The sequence below is a fragment of the Electrona antarctica genome, assembly GCF_951216825.1.
Source record: "Electrona antarctica genome assembly, chromosome: 10".
Lineage (NCBI taxonomy): Eukaryota > Metazoa > Chordata > Actinopteri > Myctophiformes > Myctophidae > Electrona > Electrona antarctica.
In genome coordinates this window covers 26,571,600-26,593,783 of record NC_136791.1, presented here as the reverse complement: position 1 = coordinate 26,593,783, position 22,184 = coordinate 26,571,600, and the positions used below count along the sequence as shown (strand labels likewise).

Below are 22,184 nucleotides of genomic sequence, written 5' to 3'. Positions count from 1 at the left end.
AAGATTTGAGACCATTATGGTGTAGTTTTGGGGGAAACTAGTTATTTCTCCAGCAGCAGCATGCAGGTACAGTAGATACTAGTAGTTAGTAGGCCATCGAGCCAACGGGATTGGCTCACGCACACACACACACACACACACACAGCTGGCCTGTCGATGCTGGACGGACAGCACACAGATAATGCTTTTATCACACGCCTGTAAAACCATAAAGAATTACTGCCACCATTCTGGGATTGGCTGTTGTGTGCGTCACCTTTGTCCATCGACCGAGGCAGACCTTTGAACAGCCTATATGCCGGGAAATGGCTAATGGCAATCCACAATTCTCAGAGGAGAGTGGTCAGAGCTGACCAAAATTGCTTGTGGGTCATGACAAAAAATAAACATACATCCACAAACACACCTCTTTCTACTTGCATTTATCATCAGTATATGCAAACTATGTGACACACACACGCACGCGTGCATGCACAGCACACACGTTTTACACAAAAACTATGCATTAAATAAACACATACAATATACACCCACCCGCACAGCTGCACAATGTGAAGGGCCTGAGGCCTTTTCGTTGGGAGTGACTTCCCCTGACCAGCAAACAAACAAACAACAGCCGTTGTGTCCCATGAAAGGTGAGCCTCATTGCCAGCAGGTGCATTACAAAGGCTCATTCATTAGTGATGGGCACGTCTTCCAGTTACAGTCAGAACACCCTCTCATATTTGTCACCTGCCTCTGGAAGGCCTCACGTCCCAGTTATGCGCATAAATTGACCCCCTCTCTGTAAAGCCTTTTTACGTCTAAAAGCTGCTTTATTTTAAGATCAGGCTTGAGCAATTGCATTCCTTACTTCATACATCACTTCCTGCTGACCCATGTTTTAATGGGTATAGTTATAGTATACAGTAGTTACACTAGGCAGATGCATGTCGGGTACTTCACTTGATACTGTACACGTTAGGTTTGATGTTTACCATCATTGTTTTCTTTGCACTGACTATGTGTCATGCTACACCAGGGGTGTCCAAAGTGCGGCCCGCGGGCCAAATGCGGCGCAGGCTGCTACGATATATTTTTTTTTACGGCCCACAGCTTCATAACTGAATTGTATTATTTCAGGTATGAAGCTACAAGGTGGTGTATTATGACGTTTCTTTTTTTACCTGGGCATTTCCCAGAGTATCATTTGTTCCTTGTATGTCCTTATTTTTTGACAAAAGACCATTGATTTTAAATACTGCTATCATCATCATAATATTGATGATGATAGTTACATTTAATCGTTTAAATGTGATGCTTATGTATGTGACTTTGTTATAGTCCGAAGGTACATTGTGTCAGGAGATGTATAGTTGGGTGTTTTAATATTTTCTAATTATGGCCCCCTTTGACAGAAGTTTGGACACCCTTGTGCTACACAAACCCCCGGTGTTCATTTAACTCCAATAGTGTACAAATGAAACCAAATGGACCCTTATACAGGTTAATTTGGTTTCATCTGTACATTCTCTGAGTCAACACTGAAGATTTTTTACTGCACATTTATTCCGATCTTACACCAGGATAAGAGCATATTATAGCCAGGATAAGAGCATATGCTAAATGCCTAAATTGTACATAAAATCACACCCGTGTGAAGTGAGGGGCGCTCTTATCATCGTATACATCATCATACATCATCTCATTCTGGCCAATCACAATTTACGTCCTCACCTTCGTCATCAATGTCTGTGTTAAGCAATGTTTGTGTTTACACAAACACTTGAAATTGTCCATTCATTGTGTTAGGACAAAATTTGGGTTACACACACCAAAAGCTGGACAATTATTGAGGGGATATCGCCCCTCAATAATTGGAAGTGGAATAGTCAAATGTCACACTCTGAGTGTGATACATGCACACCCTACCCCCAACTCACATGCAATCCTATATTGATCTGCAACGACGCCCTTTCTGCCCAGTGGACAATACCAACTGTTATCAGTGGAAGTGATGTTGGAGGCTATAGAGAGCTGACGTTAATGAAGACGGAGAGGCGAACTCCATCACCGCATCCTAGCCTCCGCTAAACTGGCGCGAACTTTGACCCGAAGCCACAGTATGCAGCTGAAAGCAGCTCTATTCTATGACAAGGTTCTGGGCTGGGCTGTATGCTATACTCTAAGGCTGTACTGTATGTGTGATAAGGACCCATTGCATGATGTCGGGCTAGTTACACATTCACTAATTCAGATAAGAGGAGAAGACATAGTAGGGATAACAGTAGCAGCATAGATATAATGCGGAGCACGGGTGTACAATTACAACGTGCACATGCTTGCCTATATGAACACACCGACATGTGCATGCGCGCACACACACACACACACACACACACACACACACACACACACACACACACACACGCACGCACACACACACACACACGCAAGAATACTTAACCACTTAAACACTATATAGTTTGCTGACCGGGTCCCCCAGGGGTCTAATTGTTCCCTCCCTTTTTCCCTCTCCAACAATGAAATGTCTTATGACAGGTCCACAATAGGGATACTAGACTGTACATTTCTTTTATTTTTTTATTTTTACAGTGCAAATGCTCTGCTCCTTCTCGTTAGCAAATCCCACTTTGGCTCACATCCTGCAGATTGGTTTTAGGTTTTATAGACCATGAAGTAATTTCTCCTGGGGTCCAATCTGTCCCCATCCATATTTAACCTCTAACCTACAATGACCTTTGACCTGTAGTAGGCCCTCCCCCGGGGACCCGGTGGAGCCTTTGAGGGCATGTCATCAGCCGAACCAAACAGCTGATTCTGCATAATAGATGAATTGTACTATAATAGACCAGAAGAACAAAACCCATCGGCCGTGTACCTATTGTGTTCCGTTTACGACCCGTCACAAAATACTGTCTCTTTATTGAAGTTTATTACTGCAACACATTTCATCATAAAAGTGTGTGTGCGTGCGCGCGTTTGTGCGTGCGTGTGTGCGTGCATGTGTATCTACAGTGTGTGCATGTGTGGGTAAGCGTGTGCATGCACATGCCAGAAGACATATACATGCCATGCAATGTATAATAACAGCATATTTGGCAAATAAACATAAATGCCAATCTTGCAGGCAGAGAAGGGGACACTCCAAACATACATGCACCAACATGCTCTCTTTCAAGCAGCTTATCTTGTTCTTGTGACAGATTTAGGCCTTTGTGCCGTCTCCTCTGGCGTTACGTAATCTGTAGAGAGTGAGAGAAATCGTGGAGCATGAAAAACAGATTTAAGTGAATAGGCTCCAGTGTGTTCCAGATTATGGTTCGTTGGGGAAAGAGCCTGCGAGTTTTTGAGGCTAGCGAGCAGTGGCAGAACACAACCATGTCTAAGGAGTCTAGTAGGTACAGTACCGGAAAAGTTATACTCCCTGAGATGCATGAAGAACATTGCAATGTACAGTACTGTACTATTGCCCTATTTCCAGCTTTCCAGGATGCTGCTGCTGTGTGCTTGTTCTCTCGGCGGATCCAAGAGAGAGCCAGTGGACTAGATGGAGGCGCGCGTGCGTGTGCATGTATGTGTGTGTGTGTGTGTGTGTGTGTGTGTGTGTGTGTGTGTGTGTGTGTGTGTGTGTGTGTGTGTGTGTGTGTGTGTGTGTGTGTGTGTGTGTGTGTGTGTGACTGACTGTGCGTGCGTACGCGCATGCGAAGGGGATGGGACGACATGAGTTTTGGGACATGAGAGAGAGATTCTGGTACATTCTCTCAGTCAGTGGCCTGTTCAAATAGTCCGCACACACACACACACACGTCTCACTGTATACCCTCCTCCGCATGCATCTCCCGTGGGACGTGGCCAGAGACAGGTGGCCAGGGGGAGACAGGGGAGCAGCGGAGCATAAGAAATCAGGCTATCAGATACTCCCTTCCACACACCACCAGCGCAATTAGACCTGAGAATCCACAGTCATCTGACAGCACGCCTGCTACAGGCCCAGTCACATATCACACATCAGCACATGCACCCACCATACCTCTGACACACACGTGTGCACATACACACACACACACACACAAGCGCGCGTGCGCACACTATTCTGCTATGCACCGCCCGCCATGTCAGTCCAGACAATGCATCTCATTGTACACAAAACATAATACGATGCAGACGCGCAACCCACAGGTCAAAGGAACTTTTCATTCAGAGCCACAGACACTGACAGTGTACATTATGTCGTTAGCCTATTTGGGGTCATGATATATATGCCAGCGTATCGTAGATGACAGCATTCAAAGATGAATGATTCAGCTATTCAACAGCTTCATGTTAAAAAAAAAGTAAGGCAAAATTATTATTCATGAGATTGAGAATGCGGCAGTTTATAGATAATAGATAAATTCATGTCTGTAGTGTAGTGTACCAAAACTGGGTCAGTGTAGTAGCCTAGTATTAGGGTCCTATAAAGAACATGCCCCTTGTATAACTAAATGCTTATCAAAACTATCTCCTTGGGTGTCCCTTAAAGATGATGCCCATATGTATACACGATGCAACAAGCCTGTGTCTGCTTGCTATGCCTGTGGCACCGACTGGGATGTCTAGTATGGGACTAGATGCAGCGGCAGCGCAGACCAAGGGAGTGACGCATTGCAGGTACAAACGAACCAATCACAGAGCGCCATTTCGCCCGGCTACGTCTTGCGCCGCGTCACGGACTAGCAGAAAGTATTCATACGCCACGTCATCTAGGCCGCCGGCGACTAGTCCGGTTACTGTTTAAAATTCACGAGTTAACGCCCCTACAATAAAAAAAAATATGTTTACGCGAGCGATCTCGCGCTTGGGGTTTTTATCGAGGTGTCGTGGCGCTTTTTGGAATTCGAACCCCCCCCCTTTTCGTTCGTTTTAGTAAATGGAGAAATGGGGAAGTCGGCGCATGGATCTGGAAAAGGAGGAGGGGTTTGTGGGTAGCCGTTAAAGGCGCGTCCAGTTGCCTTTCTGTCAGTGCATTCATACAGATTGCCATTCAGTCGAGTCGAGAGAGCGAGTGAGTCTGTAGTAGCGTGAAGCCTTTTTTTTGGTTGTGTGGTTTTCTTGCGGACTTTTCGTCGTTTTAAACCGGCTGCTACATCTACATCGAAATGGTAAGACAGCAGGAAAATACATGATATTACTTTTACTTTTGCCCTCTTCGTGGTGGGTGTTTGGGGAGACCCACGAAGACCCATTTATCCTCAAGTTGTGTTTAGTACTCCGGCCGGCTCGACCTGCTGCTGCTGCAGTGCAGACCGACACAGTGACAGCACAGCATTGCTGTAGCTAATGCTATCTGATTACACCAACCAACCAGGCAGGCTAATGTTAGCGTAGCAGCAGCCGAGCCTTTTACCGTCGTTGAATCTTACAATCGATGCATCGTTTGCTTCAACTGCTGTAGAGTTTGATTGGAAAATGGTGGTGGTACATTGCACTTCCCTCCCGCCCCCTACCCCCCCCCCCCCTCCCGAAGTGGAAGCGCTTTAAATGTTACATTTGGTTGGTTTTAATGTATAGTCTGTGTGCTTTTCGTGAAGCTCATTTGAAACTAATCCACTTTGCTTGCTTGGGTATCAAACTGACGCGGTGTAAAGTTATTTATTGGTTATTTTCCGACTTGAATTGACGCCACAACGTTGTTATTCGAGCTTTTTTTCTTCTCATATTGGCCGACATTTGGCTGCTAGCCTCAGCCTTACAGCTAGCTAATGTCGGCGCCCACTGCCCAGGCAGTTATTATTTACCGCCAAATTGTAAACCCATTCATTTTGTGTACGTACGTTGCAGTCAAATGAAACGCTTGGCAGCATCATGCAACATGTCTGTGGGGCTGCCTGAGCCATGTCTGTCTGTGGGCATTCCTGTTTATAGCACTCTAGTGTGTGTGTGTGTGTGTGTATTGATCTTGTTCAACTGTCTAGTCTTTTTCCAAAACCATAGTTGTCTTTAGTATTGGGTATAATTTAGTGTGTGTGTGGGGGGGTCTAAAATGTAATTCATATCTACCAACTTTATGCTCCTGCGTTGTTCTTTCTTGGATAACATTGACATTATCTCGCGTTTTATTTCCACTAATGGGGCAGCATATGTTGAGGAAACGTTTCATATGGTTGTAATATCTGTGCTCTATATTTAAGGTGTGTGTGTGAGACATCTGAGTTTTGATAATTAATTGCCTCGTCTCCTTCTCCCCCTTAGGCTGATCAGCTGACAGAGGAACAGATTGCCGGTAAGACATCGATGCATTGAGCTACTTCTGTTCTCCCTGGCCTGGCACGTGGCCATTGATGTGGATCCTGACATCCCTTGCATTGGATTTATACTTTTGCCTTTTAAGGCTTTCCATGGGGACGGCCCTACTGGTCATAAAAGAGGAATGAATGAACAGGCTGTCAGTCGACGCTGCTGTAGCCTTCAAGGACTCCATGATGGAAACCGCTTTTGCATTTTCATGGTTGCCATGTAATAAATTATGTAATCTCTGAGGGCTGTGTTCTAGCTGAGAGCATTGTGGGCCAGAGAGTGTTTTACATCCTGCGTCTGATGTGGCCTTTGGCCTGGGTGTGTTTTCCGCTGTGTGGAATCTTGGCAAGTTCAAGGAAGGGAAAAACGGCAGTTGAAACACGAGTCCATTATAGCCAAATGTTCAGATGGAATGTAATTGTTGTACTATCGAGGCATGCGGCTGCACACGGCTCGATGACCGTATTGCGCGCACACCCTAATCTTTAATAGAATTCACTTGTGTACAATGGTCAGTGCAACCACCCCCCCCCCCCCCCCCAGCACTACCTCTGAGTAGATGCTCGTCTTACTAGAGCTTCTGCTTGCCTGCTGCTTCAGTTAACATGATTCACTTTAGTCCTCAGGTTTCACAATATGCTGACCACTGTCCAGACTGTTGCTGCTGTGTATTTCATGGCATCAGCTTTCATTCGGTAAACCCCTTTGCTCAGTCGGTGGTTTGCTGACCTCAACAGGCGTCTTTCACGAGTGGTGTCAGTTTGTGTGTGTGTGTGTATATACAACAGTTTTCCCATACACGGCCTTGTTTCCCTTGCATTTGGCATTAATCGTCATAACCGAGGCGGGATTGCCTGACCCGTGTGGGTTGTTTTTCTCTTTATGGTGTGTGACGGATGGGTTTGGATTTCACCAACTTCCTGTTGAGCAGCCTGTCATTATCAGTAGCCACTTTCTCATGACAATGGTGTTTTTCCCTTCCACGTTGGAACTGCATGGTCTGTCTTTCGTGTACCTCGTATGATGACCAGCTGCAAGATGCCACTGCACATTGGCCTTGTCATACCTTCAGGGACCCCCCACTGTCATACTCATTAAGGCTTATTTAGCCTGACTTAACCCTGCTTGTTGCTCAGCCTCACAGTTGGAGCCGCCTGTGTAATCAGAATTAGATCCTCAAAATTATAAATTGGTCATGAAATGATAGCTGCTTTGTTGCTGAGATGGGAGTGATGTAATGTCCTTGAGTTTATTCAGGGCTTATTTAATAAGATGGCTTTGAAGGAGCCAGTTTCCTAAATGTCATTGTTTTTTTTTTAGCAATTCCAGTTCTTATTTAATATTAAATGCATGCATTGCTCAACTGCAATGAGACATTGACTGATGGCATTGTATGTCAATGGAGAGCTTTTATTTAGGTTTGCATTCCACGCTTGTGACTTCCTTAAGCTCACACTGAGCTCTTGTTTCGACAGAATTCAAGGAGGCCTTCTCACTCTTTGACAAGGACGGCGATGGCACCATCACCACCAAAGAGCTCGGTACCGTAATGCGCTCTCTGGGTCAGAACCCCACGGAGGCAGAGCTGCAGGACATGATCAACGAAGTGGATGCAGATGGTGAGGGCAACGATGACGACACCACTGCTCACTTCACTTGAATATTCATAGAGCCACGTGGAATTGACCCCTCCCTCTTTTGCTTTCTCTCTGCCAGGCAATGGAACGATAGACTTCCCAGAGTTCCTGACCATGATGGCCAGGAAGATGAAGGACACAGACAGTGAGGAGGAGATCAGAGAAGCATTCCGTGTCTTTGACAAGGTAAAGCTCAACTTAATGTTCTGTGACTGATTGTGTGACCTGTCGATAATGACAGGTGTGTATGTGTGTAATATACAACCAATGCTATTCTACAGGATGGCAATGGATACATCAGTGCTGCTGAGTTGCGCCATGTGATGACAAACCTGGGAGAGAAGCTGACTGATGAGGAGGTTGACGAGATGATCAGAGAAGCAGACATTGACGGTGACGGACAGGTCAACTATGAAGGTGTGTACGGATTACAGAATCTAGTCGTGGAAACGGAAATCAATCATGTTTGGGTCACTTGTTTGACATGATGGGAAACGTCCATTAACTATAACCCCCCCCCCCCCCATCTCTTTACAGAGTTCGTACAAATGATGACAGCGAAGTGAAGGCCTTGTACAGATTTTTCTTATATAAATAATTTGCCTTTTTTTCTTTTGTGTAATTTATCTGTAAAATCTTAATAGCCCCCTCCTTCGCCCCGCCCTACTTCCCTGCTGTCCAAAGGAACTGCATGTAAACTGCATAGGCTCTCTTGTCCCCATGTCCTTTTTTTTTTTTTTTTTTTTTGCTGTCATGGTGTTTTGGAGTGACGGAGCAGTCGTTAACAACCAGATGCCCGCCGAAGGCCCGTAGGGGGGCCGGAGAACTTGGAACCTTCCTGTCATGTGGGCCCGGGCCCCCTCCACGCATGGCAACATTGGAAACCCTGTCGGCTGGTTGTCACTTGGCAACACCGTTGGCATGGAAACAGTGTAGAGGAGTTTAACTCTGCATGGACTACGGACAAAGTATATGGGGAAAAAAAATCTCTCAGCATTGCACTACTGCAAAAAAAATGACACGGGTGTATCTCCTAGGTACTCGTACAAACTCTTTTTGTATCTGCTGTTCTATATTACCAGAAAACGACTTTGTTTTAATCTGCTTTTTAATGTTTTACTCACAACTTAACTTTTCTTTCTTTCTCTTTTTTTTTTTTTTTTATGGCCCCTGGCCATGCCTCAAAATCCATTCCAAGTTGTATATTTTTGTTTTCCAATAAAATTAACAATCTACCCAGATTTGAAAATTGTCTTGTTTTCTCGGTTATAATGGATCCTTGAGTTTGTATACGCTGTAATAATTCCCATTTTTGTATTGACAGGATGCTCCTTTTTTGATAGAATTGTTTTTCTTTTTGTTGCTCTAGAATACACATGAAACAATGTTTACCATTTTGAGCCACCCCCCCCCCCCCCCCCTGTATTAAATCCCTGCCCTGCCCCCTCTACCCACAGGCACTGAGAGGAGCATCAGCCAATGCCTCTTAATGTTCAGCTAAGCTCATATCAAATCTGTATTGTCATTAAAATAAAAGCACTGAGCGGGATCAAAGGCTTCTATTTTGAAGTGTGCACACAATGGTACTCGACATTAGATTAGCTGTGTACTGTCCAATCCCCCCCCCCCCACTGACTAGATGGGTGGGGGGCCATGTGTTGTCTGCCTCTGTTGTTGGCACAGCACCGGCTAGAGGAGCTGACAGCCTCATGTCTTACTTGGCAATGCCCCCTGAAGTGCAAGGTGCAGGTGATTGAGCGGAGCGTACATCAGAAACCATGGTGTAAATAGAGTTGTACCCGGTTTTGTTTAACTTTCTGAATATTGAGTTTGTTACAGTAGCTTGCCGAGATACTGAGTTTGTTATTTTGATGAATGACGAAATAAAGCTCTATCGTGGACCTCTGCCCTGCCTCCTGCGTTGTTTTGTACCAGCAGGTAATTTTTGCTGTGGCGTGATGTCTCTTAAATAAGTGTGCACTCTTTTGCTCGTATACTTTGTAGATCGTGTTAGTATAGTCATATTTGGATAATTCATCAATTTTCAATATCTGCAGTGTCCATGTTGCAGGCTCTGTACTGTGTTCGTGGAGTATTTAAGCATTTACTAGGCTATAGACCGGTGGTTTTCAATACAGTGGTCCTTGACTGGAGCAGGTGGTCCCCAGCTAAATGATGGAGACTAAATGGACCCTTATAGATCATTATAACTCTTGAGAGTGTAAAATGGTCCTGTATGGGTCAATTTGCTTTAATTTACACTAGACACATACACTAGAGTTACATTATTGTTACTGCATTACTTAATTTACAGTCTACACAATTGGAGAATATAATTTTGAACATTTGCCATCAGCATTGAATTGTGGACAAAATCTTAGCCAATGATAAAATATTTTGGGCCTGTGAGGCTAAATCTCATCAAATGGTGGTCTGTCCGTACGTGGCTCAAATACCGAATAATTAATGGACCTTTATATAAAAGGGTTGAAAACCACTGACCAATTACGACCACAACACAAGTGTATTTCCAGGTAGATAACGCTGGCAGCATTGCATTGGAGAAGTATTTTCTGGAAGAACGGGACTAATTTATAATTTATGAATATATTATTTTGTTATAAATATCCACAGGTTGACAAACGAGACATAAACATTCAAGCATTGTGATCCTATACTGCATCTTGCATGTTGGTTTTGGTTCAGTTTGTGGGGTAGTAAAAGCTGGGGCTGTTGGAGGCTTGGCTAGTCATGCATGTTTAATAGTCCCTGAGGGTGCATGTTTAAACATATTGAGCACTACATAAAAAGGCCCTGTACAGGCGTCAAGCATTATATAAGTCACTAGAGTAAGCATAATTCAAAGGGATAGTTCACTGAATGTACCTTTGATATGATTTTGTCAGAATGACTGTTTGTCACGTGACACAGTGGGGAGTTATACGAGCGTTGCAAGGTGTGAATCAATGACACCACAGGCATTCATCTTGTCAGAACCAATTAACACAAGGGCTTTTTAAAAATGCTTTCTCAGTATAAGTGTCGTACCTAAAATAGCCCACTTATTAAAATCTGTGAATGGCAACACGTGAAACCATATTGCTGTTGTCGTCTGAGCTATACTAATAAGAGATTAGAGAGAGAATTAGATGAAAAAGATATGTAATATATATATTTGAACTCTATGATCCACATACAGTACATCCACACATCACATCAACGGTATCCGGAGAACTCGCCAGTTTACCAACTCGCCGCAGCGAAAATTCTTCATCAATGTCTTCATCGTTATGCTAACATGCTGTCTTCATCAGTGTAGTATGTCAACCCCACAGATGTTATAGTTAATTTTCAAAGTGATCAAATTATTTTGTGCAATTAAATTATCAGCTATTCAATGATAAAAGATTGAGTATGTGAATACCAATGATAGTAGGCCTACCAATTCTGGATATTGTTTACTAATGAATTACATTGTTTCGGTACTTTGGTGTTTAAACTTTTAGCATTCCTACTTCATCTAGTGTAAACTCTAAACAACTATCCTCTCTCTCTCAATTCAATGCAATTTAAATGAAGGTGAAGTAAAACTAAAATGCACTAAACCGTCGGCGAGTCGGTAAACTGGCGAGTTCTCCGGGATTCACATCAACTACTGATCCACTGCAGTAGAGGACCCCTGGGTGAATATGCAGCAACCCCCCCCCCCCACACACACACACACACACACACACACACGCTAGGGTGAAAGTTGAATGTATCAATTATCAATCTTAACTTTAAACTTTGGCAATATTGATGTTTATTCTTTAATTCTGTCCAATTGAAGCTGTTGGAAATGTTTGGACCTCAACGATTCAAGGTTCAAGGTTAACAACGAGACATCAGACAGTGTGTGTGTGTGTGTGTGTGTGTGTGTGTGTGTGTGTGTGTGTGTGTGTGTGTGTGTGTGTGTGTGTCTTCATATGCACTCTATATAGTGTCACATGGGAGTTCCTTGACAAGCAATGTAAACATGAAATCTTGGCTCATCCGAATCATATGTTCCATGTAGCCTAGCAACAGGGCTGAATGTTAAAAAAAAAATTGCTCCCAGAGAGAGATTTTAGCTGGCTTATGCCTGATTTGGTTGTGCGCTGTGTCGAGCAGCACAGAAAACAGCAGATCTACTATCTCACAATGCTCAAGCTGCGATGCATTGTGAACTTGTAGATCGGCTATTTTTGGTGTGAGACACCAGCGCGGAACTAAGAATAAATCAGTCTTTAGGTGACGGTCCTCCGTTGCTCTGCTGACACAGTGTGTGTGTGTGTGTGTGTGTGTGTGTGTGTGTGTGTGTGTGTGTGTGTGTGCGCACGCGCGCGCGTGCGTGCGCTGTGTGCACATGCATGTGTATGTTGTATGCTATACTGTATGTCTTTGTCATAGTTGTGCATGCCTTCTGAGGGACTATTCGTATGTCAAGAGCTACAGTAGAAGCATGCAGGTTCATTTCTGAAATAGTTTCTCTTGGCAAAGACATAAGACATGTCCAGACATGGCATTGTCAGTCATACAGTAGGGAGGAGTCGTGATATTAATTATAGACCTGTATTGTCATGACCTACATTGTAACTTTGTGACAGTAGTTGTTCTACCTGGCTTACACAATGCTTTGCGGTAGGCTATACATCCCTGACAATTATAATTGTAAACTGTTACACATGACATAAGACAAAATATGTGACATATCCCCAGCAAATTAACTGTATATTAGGCCTAAGGTATAGTGTACCTTGATACCCACAATAGTAACTTCCTCAAAATCACCTTCCTAAACCTCGCCCTGGTTGGTGAGTCTAAATTTAGCCCTCTTTCCAGGCCAGCTTGTTGAAAAATTGATCGATAGCGGAGTCGCTCGCTACTATAGTAACAGTCACAGTTTATTGGTGGTCAGGTGTCACTGGATCTGCCCAGTCGAGCACCGTGGACAGCAGATTGCAGCGGTGCAAGGATACGGCCGCATGGAAAAACAAAGACACCTCTGAAGGCAGTGACATGTCCAGGAATGCAGATAGAAGAACAGAGAAGGTAAGGGGATCTACAAAGATAAACAATGGCCTGCATAATCGTTTTTTGTGTGAGGAATGTGAGAGACAGACAGAAGCTTGAGTCCACACGTCGTGAACAACCAGAAATTTGAGGACATAGCCTCTAGTAGTGTCTCATCTTTGTCTCATAACAACGAGTTAAGGGCTTAAGGCCTATTCATATACGCCAGTTTTAGGTGATAAGGTGACCACCGAAAACTACAATATGACATCACACCCCAGTGGTAAGCGACTCACCGCTCACCCAAACTCATCTCTCTGTTTTTACTAACCACCGGTGGTCACCTTATTACCTAAAACTGTATGAATAGGGCTTAAGGCTATCTGAATGCCTATGCAATGTGAATGAAGAACCACACCCTGAACATTTGTAAACTCATCGAATGTCTTGATGTTTATTTTTTGTATTATTTTTTATTTTTTACAGGAGGCCAGTCATCAAGCAGACGTTTGTGGTCGAGGAAGATGGTGGCTAGCAACGTTAAAAGTAGGTTTTTGTGCTGGATTGGACAGGGGTTCCTATAGCCTTTCTGGTTCTGCTTCGGTTCAGCCCAAAAGCGGTGGCCCATGTTGTTTCAGAGGCAGTACTTTCCCCTTGAACTTGTACCTTTCCCTTATATCAGGAAATAACAATCAGCCTGTGTGCATCTGCAAAGAATTTGTGTATTTTAGGAGCTGTTGTCCTCATCGAGACTGCACTCTCTCCTTTAAATATGATATTATAATATAGATGAGATTATCTGGGTCCCTGATAAACAGTGTTTCAAGCAGAGTAATGTAGTTGCATCATGACTTACCATCATCATCATCATCATCATCACCTCTCTCTTTCTTTGAGGGGCGCCAGCCTGGCGCCCCTCAAAAGATGACAACCCTTCAAAACCCCCAAAAGCAGAACACACTATCTCCCTCCGGTACAAGGTAACACATTATTCGCTGCTCATTTGTCCTCGTCTCGCCTGCTGTCCAGGACACGCCCATCCCAGGTCAATACCACATCCGAGACTTCATCGAGGAAGACAGCCTGAACCCAGTGAGGAAGACTTATGGATTTAAGGGCCCGGGCAGGAGGACAGCCCCGACTCATGGCGTGCGAAAGGGGGACCTACTGTTACCCGGTGTGTACGGCTACACCGACTCAATCCAGGAGGTCCTAAGGCGCCAGGCCTCGTACTCCTTCAAGAACCAACCCCGCCCTGACAACTTCACCCTGGGCGTCAGGGACAAGGTGGGTGTCTATCTAGTACCGCATTGGTTGTTATTTGTTTCTTTTTTGGTTTTTAACGTCGCAAACAACAGTCAGGTTAAACCACTTAAAGCAGTGGGTTTCAACCATTTTCATATCAAGGCCCATTATTTATTCGACATTTGAGCCACAGACCACCATTTGATGAAATTTACCCTCTCAGACCCAAGACAATATTTAGTTGTCATTGGATAAGATTTTGTCCATGCCGTATTGATGTTGGTATACCATAGGAGAGATAACAGGCAAACGTTGATCAACATAATTATTTTGTCATTTCTAATTCTGTAGACATCTTGTAAATTAAGTAATGCAGGTGTTTAACAAAAATCTAACTCTTGAGAGCGTAAAATGAAACCAAATGGACCCATAAGCGTAACCATTTGGTTTCATTTTACACTGTCAAGAGTTAAAGATCTATAAGGGTTTGGTTACCAACTCCACCTCATTTAGCTGGTGACCACCTGGAACCCCCTCAAGGACTACTGGTTGAAAACCACTGACTTAAAGCTATGTGTATCGTACAATGGTGTCCTGCAAATATGGCAAGAGTATAGCCAGTTGTGACACGTTCTGAGGCTGTGGATCTGCTATTTGTTTTGAAGAGTTGTTCCTATAAAATTACATGCCCAAAATAGTGATTCCTGCAGATTAAAGGTGTTAAAGCAGGATTGTGTTTATAGCCTCCCGTGTTCCTGTCTCTTGTAACAGAAAAGAGCGTGTCATGCATGTTAAATTGTTCAAAGCATAAAGGATGTAATTAGTGCGGGCTACTGTTCATTTAAATGTTATGTTTTGATTGTGCTTTTGACCCTGTAATGACATGTTTTGTGACACCTACACAAGATACAATGCTCACAATTCTGTTCCAGGCAGGCATGGGCTTATAAAACGGCTGAGAATAATACAAAAAAGAAAGAAAACGTAACTATTGGAAACACATTTTTTGTGTATAATATGTGCCTATGTTTAGGATGTCAACGTTTCACCCTGCGAGTACAACGTGACGGAGAAACCAGTGGATAAGACCCACTGCAAGTAAGCCTTCAATCCATCCATCCATCCATCCATCCATCCACCCACCCACCCACCCACCCACCCACCCACACATCCATCCATCCATCCATCCATCCATCCACCCATCCACCCATCCACCCATCCACCCACCCACCCATGCATCCATCCATCCATCCATCCACCCATCCATCCATCCATCCATCCACCCATCCACCCATCCACCCACCCACGCATCCATCCATCCATCCACCCACCCACCCACCCACCCACCCACCCACCCACCCATCCATCCATCCATCCATCCATCCATCCATCCATCCATCCATCCATCCATCCATCCACCCACCCACCCATCCATCCATCCATCCATCCATCCATCCATCCACCCATCCATCCATCCATCCATCCACCCACCCACGCATCCACCCATCCACCCACCCACCCATGCATCCACCCATCCATCCACCCACCCACCCACCCACCCATCCATCCATCCATCCATCCATCCATCCATCCATCCATCCACCCACCCATCCATCCATCCACCCACCCACCCATCCATCCATCCATCCATCCATCCACCCATCCACCCACCCACGCATCCACCCATCCACCCACCCACCCATGCATCCACCCATCCATCCACCCACCCACCCATCCATCCATCCATCCATCCATCCACCCATCCATCCATCCATCCATCCATCCACCCATCCATCCATCCATCCATCCATCCATCCATCCACCCATCCATCCATCCACCCATCCATCCATCCATCCATCCATCCATCCATCCATCCATCCATCCATCCACCCACCCACCCACCCATCCATCCATCCATCCACCCATCAATCCCATACTCTCACTCCCTCTCAGGCCTAGTTCACACCTACACAACAAATGTTCGGTCCGTGTGTGATGCCTGATTGCTTTTTGATTGCTGCTCCAATTCATTTTCAATGGGAGTCACATGGTTTGACCAAACATTTTTGTTTGATGAGGGGGGAGGAATCAGCAATCAGCGATCAAACACAAATGTTTGATCAAACCATGTGACTCCCATTGGAAAAGCATTGTGGTGGCCCAAAAAAACAAAAAAAACGACCAAACATTGCTTGATTGGTGTTTGGTACGTGTGAATGAGGCCTCAGACCATCTTGAATCTCATGAAGCCTATAGCAGGCTGCCTGTGAATCATCCCTTGATCGCAGTCAGTCGTCCCTCTTCATACAACACTACCCCACACGCACACACGCACACACGCACAATCCTGAGGTTACATTTGTACAGTCACATTTACATTTTTTACAAATGAATACATTTATTCATTTTTACAAATGAATAAATTAACACTGTTCTTTCTTTCTTTATTTTTTTCATTCATTCATTCATTCATTCATTCATTCATTCATTCATTCATTCTCTCTCTCTCTCTCTCTCTCTCTCTCTCTCTCTCTCTCTCTCTCTCTCTCTCTCTCTCTCTCTCTCCCTCTCTCTCTCTTTCCCTCTTTTCTCTCCTGGCAGGCATGTGATGTTTCGGTCTGTCGTACCGCGGCGTATCAGCTTTCTGCCGGTGAGTATCTAGTCACCGGCGGTTATTATGACCATTCTTTCCATTGCCCACAGAAAGAAAAGGCTTAATTACAATGTACTTTCAGATAGGGTTTTGGTTACAACAAGCCCCCATAACCAGCGTTGGGGAAGCGACTCTGGAAATAACAGCAAAGCTATACTCAGCGAGAAGTACTTAAACATTTGGCTAATGACATTGAAGCTATACTAAACTACAAAAGTTTGCAGTGGGAAATCAGAACTTACTTGCACATGAACAGAGAGACGTTAGTATCTATAATTTCAATCTCCCACTAAAGTCTGGAGGCAGGCAATACAATTTCCTACACATTTATAAAAAACAGCATCCGCTTTATTTTATTTTTTTCTGTACGTTTCCTGCACTTCCGAAGTACAGACTGTTAGGCGGAAGCATTGTAACATTGTGTGAGCCAACAGTCTGTCACGAGAGACTACCCTCCCAGTATCTTTTGGCCAGAGAAGCCACGGTGCATCAGTTATGCAGTGGTGGAAAAAGTATACAGTAATGTTTTACTTAAGTAGAAGTATTAAGTAGAAGTATTAATTCTGCAATGTATAGCATTACTCTGTTACAAATAAAAGTACAGAATTCAAAATTCGGTATACTCATTATGCAGAAGGTCTCATTTCAAGTTTTCAAATCTATAAAAAATGTTTTGAAAATGTACAAGCTCACAATGTGTCACGTCGCTTTACGATGCTTCCAATTGTGAGACAGATTCCAAAATAGTAAAACCCCCATCCTGCTCCTTCCTATTATTTTCCTGCCATTTTCCAAGCATGGACACATCGTGTCACCCGGGCTCTGTGGCGATTTGCATTATGGGACATATTTTAGTGAACTCGAAGTGAAGTATGGGGGCGCAGTAGCCTAAATCCCTGGTGGTGACAACTGTTACTGTCGAAGAAAAGAGCACCCCCAGAGGTTATTGGATTACATCATCTGCCCCGGCCCGAGCGCCTATTATGGCACTGCACTGACTGACAAGTCATGTTTGTGTCGCATTGCACGGTGTGGTTTGCAGCCTGCTGCACCCCCCTCTGACTGTGTGTCCGTGGTGGAAGCTGGCGGACATTTGAGCCGTGCCTGCAGCTGCTGGGTGTTGACAGAGAAGGAAAAGTGCTAAGAAATCCCGGGGGTGTTATCACCGCGGAGTTGGGAGCAGTTTTCCCCTTTCTACTATGGTGTCGCGATGAGTCCGACACAGGTTTATTGTCAAAGGTTAAGTGGCTAAACAAATCCCTGTAGTGATGGTACTGAGGGCTTTCCCGCCGAGCCTATAGACAGCTGACCTGACCTGATGTAAAGAGGGGAGGCTGGACAGACACAAGTAGGTCAAAGGTGGAGACGTGTCCTAATGGTTTTGTACTTGGACTAGTTAGGCTGTCCTTATTTAAAGCCGCACCGCCGATGGGAAAGGACTCTGCCGGATCTGTGTGCTCTCTGAACTCATATGTTATGAAATTGATTTTCACATATCGAAAAGAGGACCGAAGGCACTTGAAAATGCAACAAAGAGAATCTTTTTTTCCTCTATCTTCTCAGATGTATTTATTCAGATTTGACTTAATTTCTCTATCCCAAGGCCGTTATGTGTCCTAGATTTGCGCATTGTGCTTGGATTGCATTGCATTGTGCCCCAAACCCTCTGAATTGAACTGTGCTCAGTTGGCTGTCCATGGTTGTTTGGCTTAGTTAAGCACTTAACTCATTCCCAGCTAAAGGCGACATTGGACGAGTTATATTTATGGTCACAGATCGAAAATAGCTGATCCACAATGTTGCAGGTTGTAGATTTGCTATTTTCAAAATGTTTGAAATGTCATTTCTACCCACCGTCCATCCGAGTTGGGACCGTGACGGCACAGCCTGTGGTGAAAATCCGAATAAGCAGCTTTGATTTGAGGTTAAGAATGGACTTCCACTTTCTGCGTATTAATGCCAATAATAGTCAATGCCCACATGCAATTTCAGATCAATTGGTCAACCCACTGAGGAGAAAAATACATGACGACACAAGAACAGTTTTGTTCATTCAATAACAGGATTTCTGAAATTATGAGTACATTTCCACTTACCATGACATGCCCAAAACAGGGACTCAAGCTTGAAAGTGGTTGACGCGAACAGGTCAAGTTGATGGAGAACTTGAGTATGGCTGGCATCATGACGACATACTGAATACTCCATCTCTAGCAACAGTGCTATGCTGCTGCAGATGTTTTAAATAGTCCTGCTATAGTTCTCTCACATACTGTGTAGGTAAACTGCATTCACCTGGAGTCTAGAATAGAATGGAAGCTGCAGCACTTTCGGGCCCCCAGGCTAGCGCTGATCCATATAAATGGAGGCGCTCGCTGCAGCACGGCCCCAACGATGCCCCATAATGAATGAAAGTTCAAAGGTGAAGGGTTTAGCAGACATTCTGTAAGCATGTGCCAGTTATCCATGCCACACAGGGAGAATTGTGCTAGCGTGCTGCGCTGAAATCAGAAACTAGGCCAGGTGCCTTGGCTCAAAGTCACACACATGCAAAAACACGGGCACGCACGCACACACGCACGCACGCACGCACACATACCGCTGAGAGACGATCGAGGCTGTAAGAGAATTTCTCCCCAACGGTTCCTGTGAAATACACCTGCATTAGCACCACTGGCTGGACGCGGGCAGTGCCAGGGAGGGAGCCGTGTATAGGGCCATGCGCAGGCCAATGCACGAGAAGAAGGATCAAGTGAACCTGCAGCCACCGGGATCAAGTAACCGGATGGCATGTAATGGTAACAGCAACCACCAGAGGAGAGAGGAAAGGAGACCTCCTTAATTGTTTCTCTCCCCCCCTCTCTCTCTGTCCTCTCTTTCGCTCTCCATTTTGTTTATGAATCAAAGAGAGCGGCTGAACATTATTATGAACATATAGGAGGAGGTTGGCCTGCATGTGTTTGGGGACATGAGAGAGCAGAGATTTGATGTCTGTGGACTGTGGAGCAGCAGAGGGAGGGGCGGCCGTGTCTGTGGACCAGCAGAGGGAGGGGCGAGGGAGGGGCGAGGGAGGGGCAGCCGTGTCTGTGGACTGTGGGGCGGCCGTGTCTGTGGACTGTGGAGCAGCAGAGGGAGGGGCGGCCGTGTCTGTGGACCAGCAGAGGGAGGGGCGGCCGTGTCTGTGGACTGTGGGGCGGCCGTGTCTGTGGACTGTGGAGCAGCAGAGGGAGGGGGCGGCCGTGTCTGTGGACTGTGAGCAGCAGAGGGAGCGGCCGTGTCTGTGGACTGTGGAGCAGCAGAGGGAGGGGGCGGCCGTGTCTGTGGACTGTGAGCAGCAGAGGGAGGGGCGGCCATGTCTGTGGACTGTGAGCAGCAGAGGGAGGGGCGGCCATGTCTGTGGACTGTGGAGCAGCAGAGGGAGGGGGCGGCCGCGTGAGCTATTTTTGCACAGCTCGCTGCCGGTGACCAGAATGTGTTTTAGTGGGTGGGAATAAAGGAGAAGTGAAAGGCAAGGTGGTGTAGAGAGAGAGAGAGAGAGAGAGAGAGAGAGAGAGAAGGAGAGAGAGAGAGAGAGAGAGAGAGAGAAGGAGAGAGAGCGTGTGTGTGCACGTTTGTGTGCACGTTTGTGTGTGATGTGTGCGTGCGTGCAGCGTGCGTGCGTGCGTGCGTGCGTGCGTGCGTGCGTGCGTGCGTGCGTGCGTGCGTGCGTGCGTGCATGCGTGTCTGTCTGTCTGTGTGTGTGTGTGTGTGTGTGTGTGTGTGTGTGTGTGTGTGTGTGTGTGTGACAGAAAGAGAGAGGGAGAAGCTGTGTCTATGTGAGAGGCTCACATAGACACAGGAAGAGAGAAACGGATACAGAGACAGAGAGAGAGAGAGAGTTTTGATGTTGTTCAATAAAACATCTGACTGTTCTTTAATAAAACATCTCACAGAGAAATGGAAAAAAAACTGCGAGGGAGGGAGAAGATAGCCAGAAGCAGAGAAGTAAGAGGCTGAGCAAGATAAACAGGCCAACAGAGAGCAGGGGGGGGGGGGGGGTTAGACAGTCCAAAGGAGAGAGAGATAGAGACAGAGAGACTGAGTTGAGAGATGAGTGCTACTCCAACCTTGCACTTTGGACTTGAGCGTCTGCTGAATGCCTCAATTATATAATTTATAAATGGTCTCACCTCTGGATTATTATGGTAGGAGGAGTAAAACGATATGATCCAGATCATAAATCATCAATCAATCAATAAATCAATCAACCAATCAATCAAACCAACCAATCAATGGTTCTCTCCACCTCAGAGGGAGGGACCTGCGCCTGGCCAATACAACCTGCAGACGGTTCCAGCCAGAGGCATCACTTCATGCTTCAGATCCACCGTGCCACGTCTCCACAGCGTGTCCTCAGTGAGTAAAACACCTCACTGTGCCACGTCTCCACAGCGTGTCCTCAGTGAGTAAAACACCTCACTGTGCCACGTCTCCACAGCGTGGGCTCAGTGAGTAAAACACCTCACTGTGCCACGTCTCCACAGCGTGGGCTCAGTGAGTAAAGCACCTCACTGTGCCACGTCTCCACAGCGTGGGCTCAGTGAGTAAAGCACCTCACTGTGCCACGTCTCCACAGCGTGGGCTCAGTGAGTAAAGCACCTCACTGTGCCACGTCTCCACAGTGTGTCCTCAGTGAGTAAAGCACCTCACTGTGCCACGTCTCCACAGCGTGGGCTCAGTGAGTAAAGCACCTCACTGTGCCACGTCTCCACAGCGTGGGCTCAGTGAGTAAAGCACCTCACTGTGCCACGTCTCCACAGTGTGTCCTCAGTGAGTAAAACACCTCACCGTGCCACGTCTCCACAGTGTGTCCTCAGTGAGTAAAGCACCTCACATTATTTCCTGTCCTCTGCACAGCAGGCCAGGGTGGACTCATTTACACATGCAGAAGAAAATGATATAGTATACATTATCATTATTATTTTAGTGTTATGATACTGACCATGATACTGACATGATACTGACCATGATACTGACATGATACTGACCATGATACTGACATGATACTGACCATGATACTGACATGATACTGACATGATACTGACCATGATACTGACATGATACTGACCATGATACTGACATGATACTGACATGATACTGACCATGATAATGACATGATACTGACCATGATACTGACATGATACTGACATGATACTGACCAATGACTATGATACTGACCATGATACTGACCATGATACTGACATGATACTGACCATGATACTGACATGATACTGGTGTGTGTGTGTGTGTGTGTGTGTGTGCGTGCGTGCGTGCGTGCGTGCGTGCGTGCGTGCGTGCG

General features: G+C 45.5%; 3 protein-coding genes across 3 annotated transcripts in view; all 3 read left to right on the top strand.

Annotated features, from left to right (window-relative positions):
• LOC306930557 (homeobox protein Nkx-2.5-like) overlaps positions 1-22,184 on the top strand; it is a gene marked incomplete at its 5' end in the record, with an annotated part of 401,119 nt that overhangs the window by 210,002 nt on the left and 168,933 nt on the right. The gene's annotated exons all lie outside the window — the stretch shown is intronic.
• Positions 5,002-9,822, top strand: calm2a (calmodulin 2a (phosphorylase kinase, delta)). Its single transcript, XM_079511587.1, has 6 exons — positions 5,002-5,144; positions 6,235-6,265; positions 7,755-7,898; positions 7,996-8,102; positions 8,198-8,333; positions 8,454-9,822. Exons 1-6 carry the CDS (start codon positions 5,142-5,144, stop codon positions 8,480-8,482), a joined length of 450 nt encoding a protein of 149 aa, XP_079367713.1. The 5' UTR covers positions 5,002-5,141; the 3' UTR covers positions 8,483-9,822.
• Positions 12,912-22,184, top strand: part of stpg4 (sperm-tail PG-rich repeat containing 4) — a gene marked incomplete at its 3' end in the record, with an annotated part of 9,452 nt that continues 179 nt past the window's right edge. The window contains exons 1-6 of the mRNA XM_079511877.1: positions 12,912-12,986; positions 13,434-13,493; positions 13,977-14,234; positions 15,226-15,290; positions 16,795-16,843; positions 21,137-21,241. Coding sequence (XP_079368003.1) covers positions 12,954-12,986; positions 13,434-13,493; positions 13,977-14,234; positions 15,226-15,290; positions 16,795-16,843; positions 21,137-21,241 — 570 coding nt within the window. The 5' untranslated portion in view covers positions 12,912-12,953. The remainder of the gene's footprint in view (positions 12,987-13,433; positions 13,494-13,976; positions 14,235-15,225; positions 15,291-16,794; positions 16,844-21,136; positions 21,242-22,184) is intronic.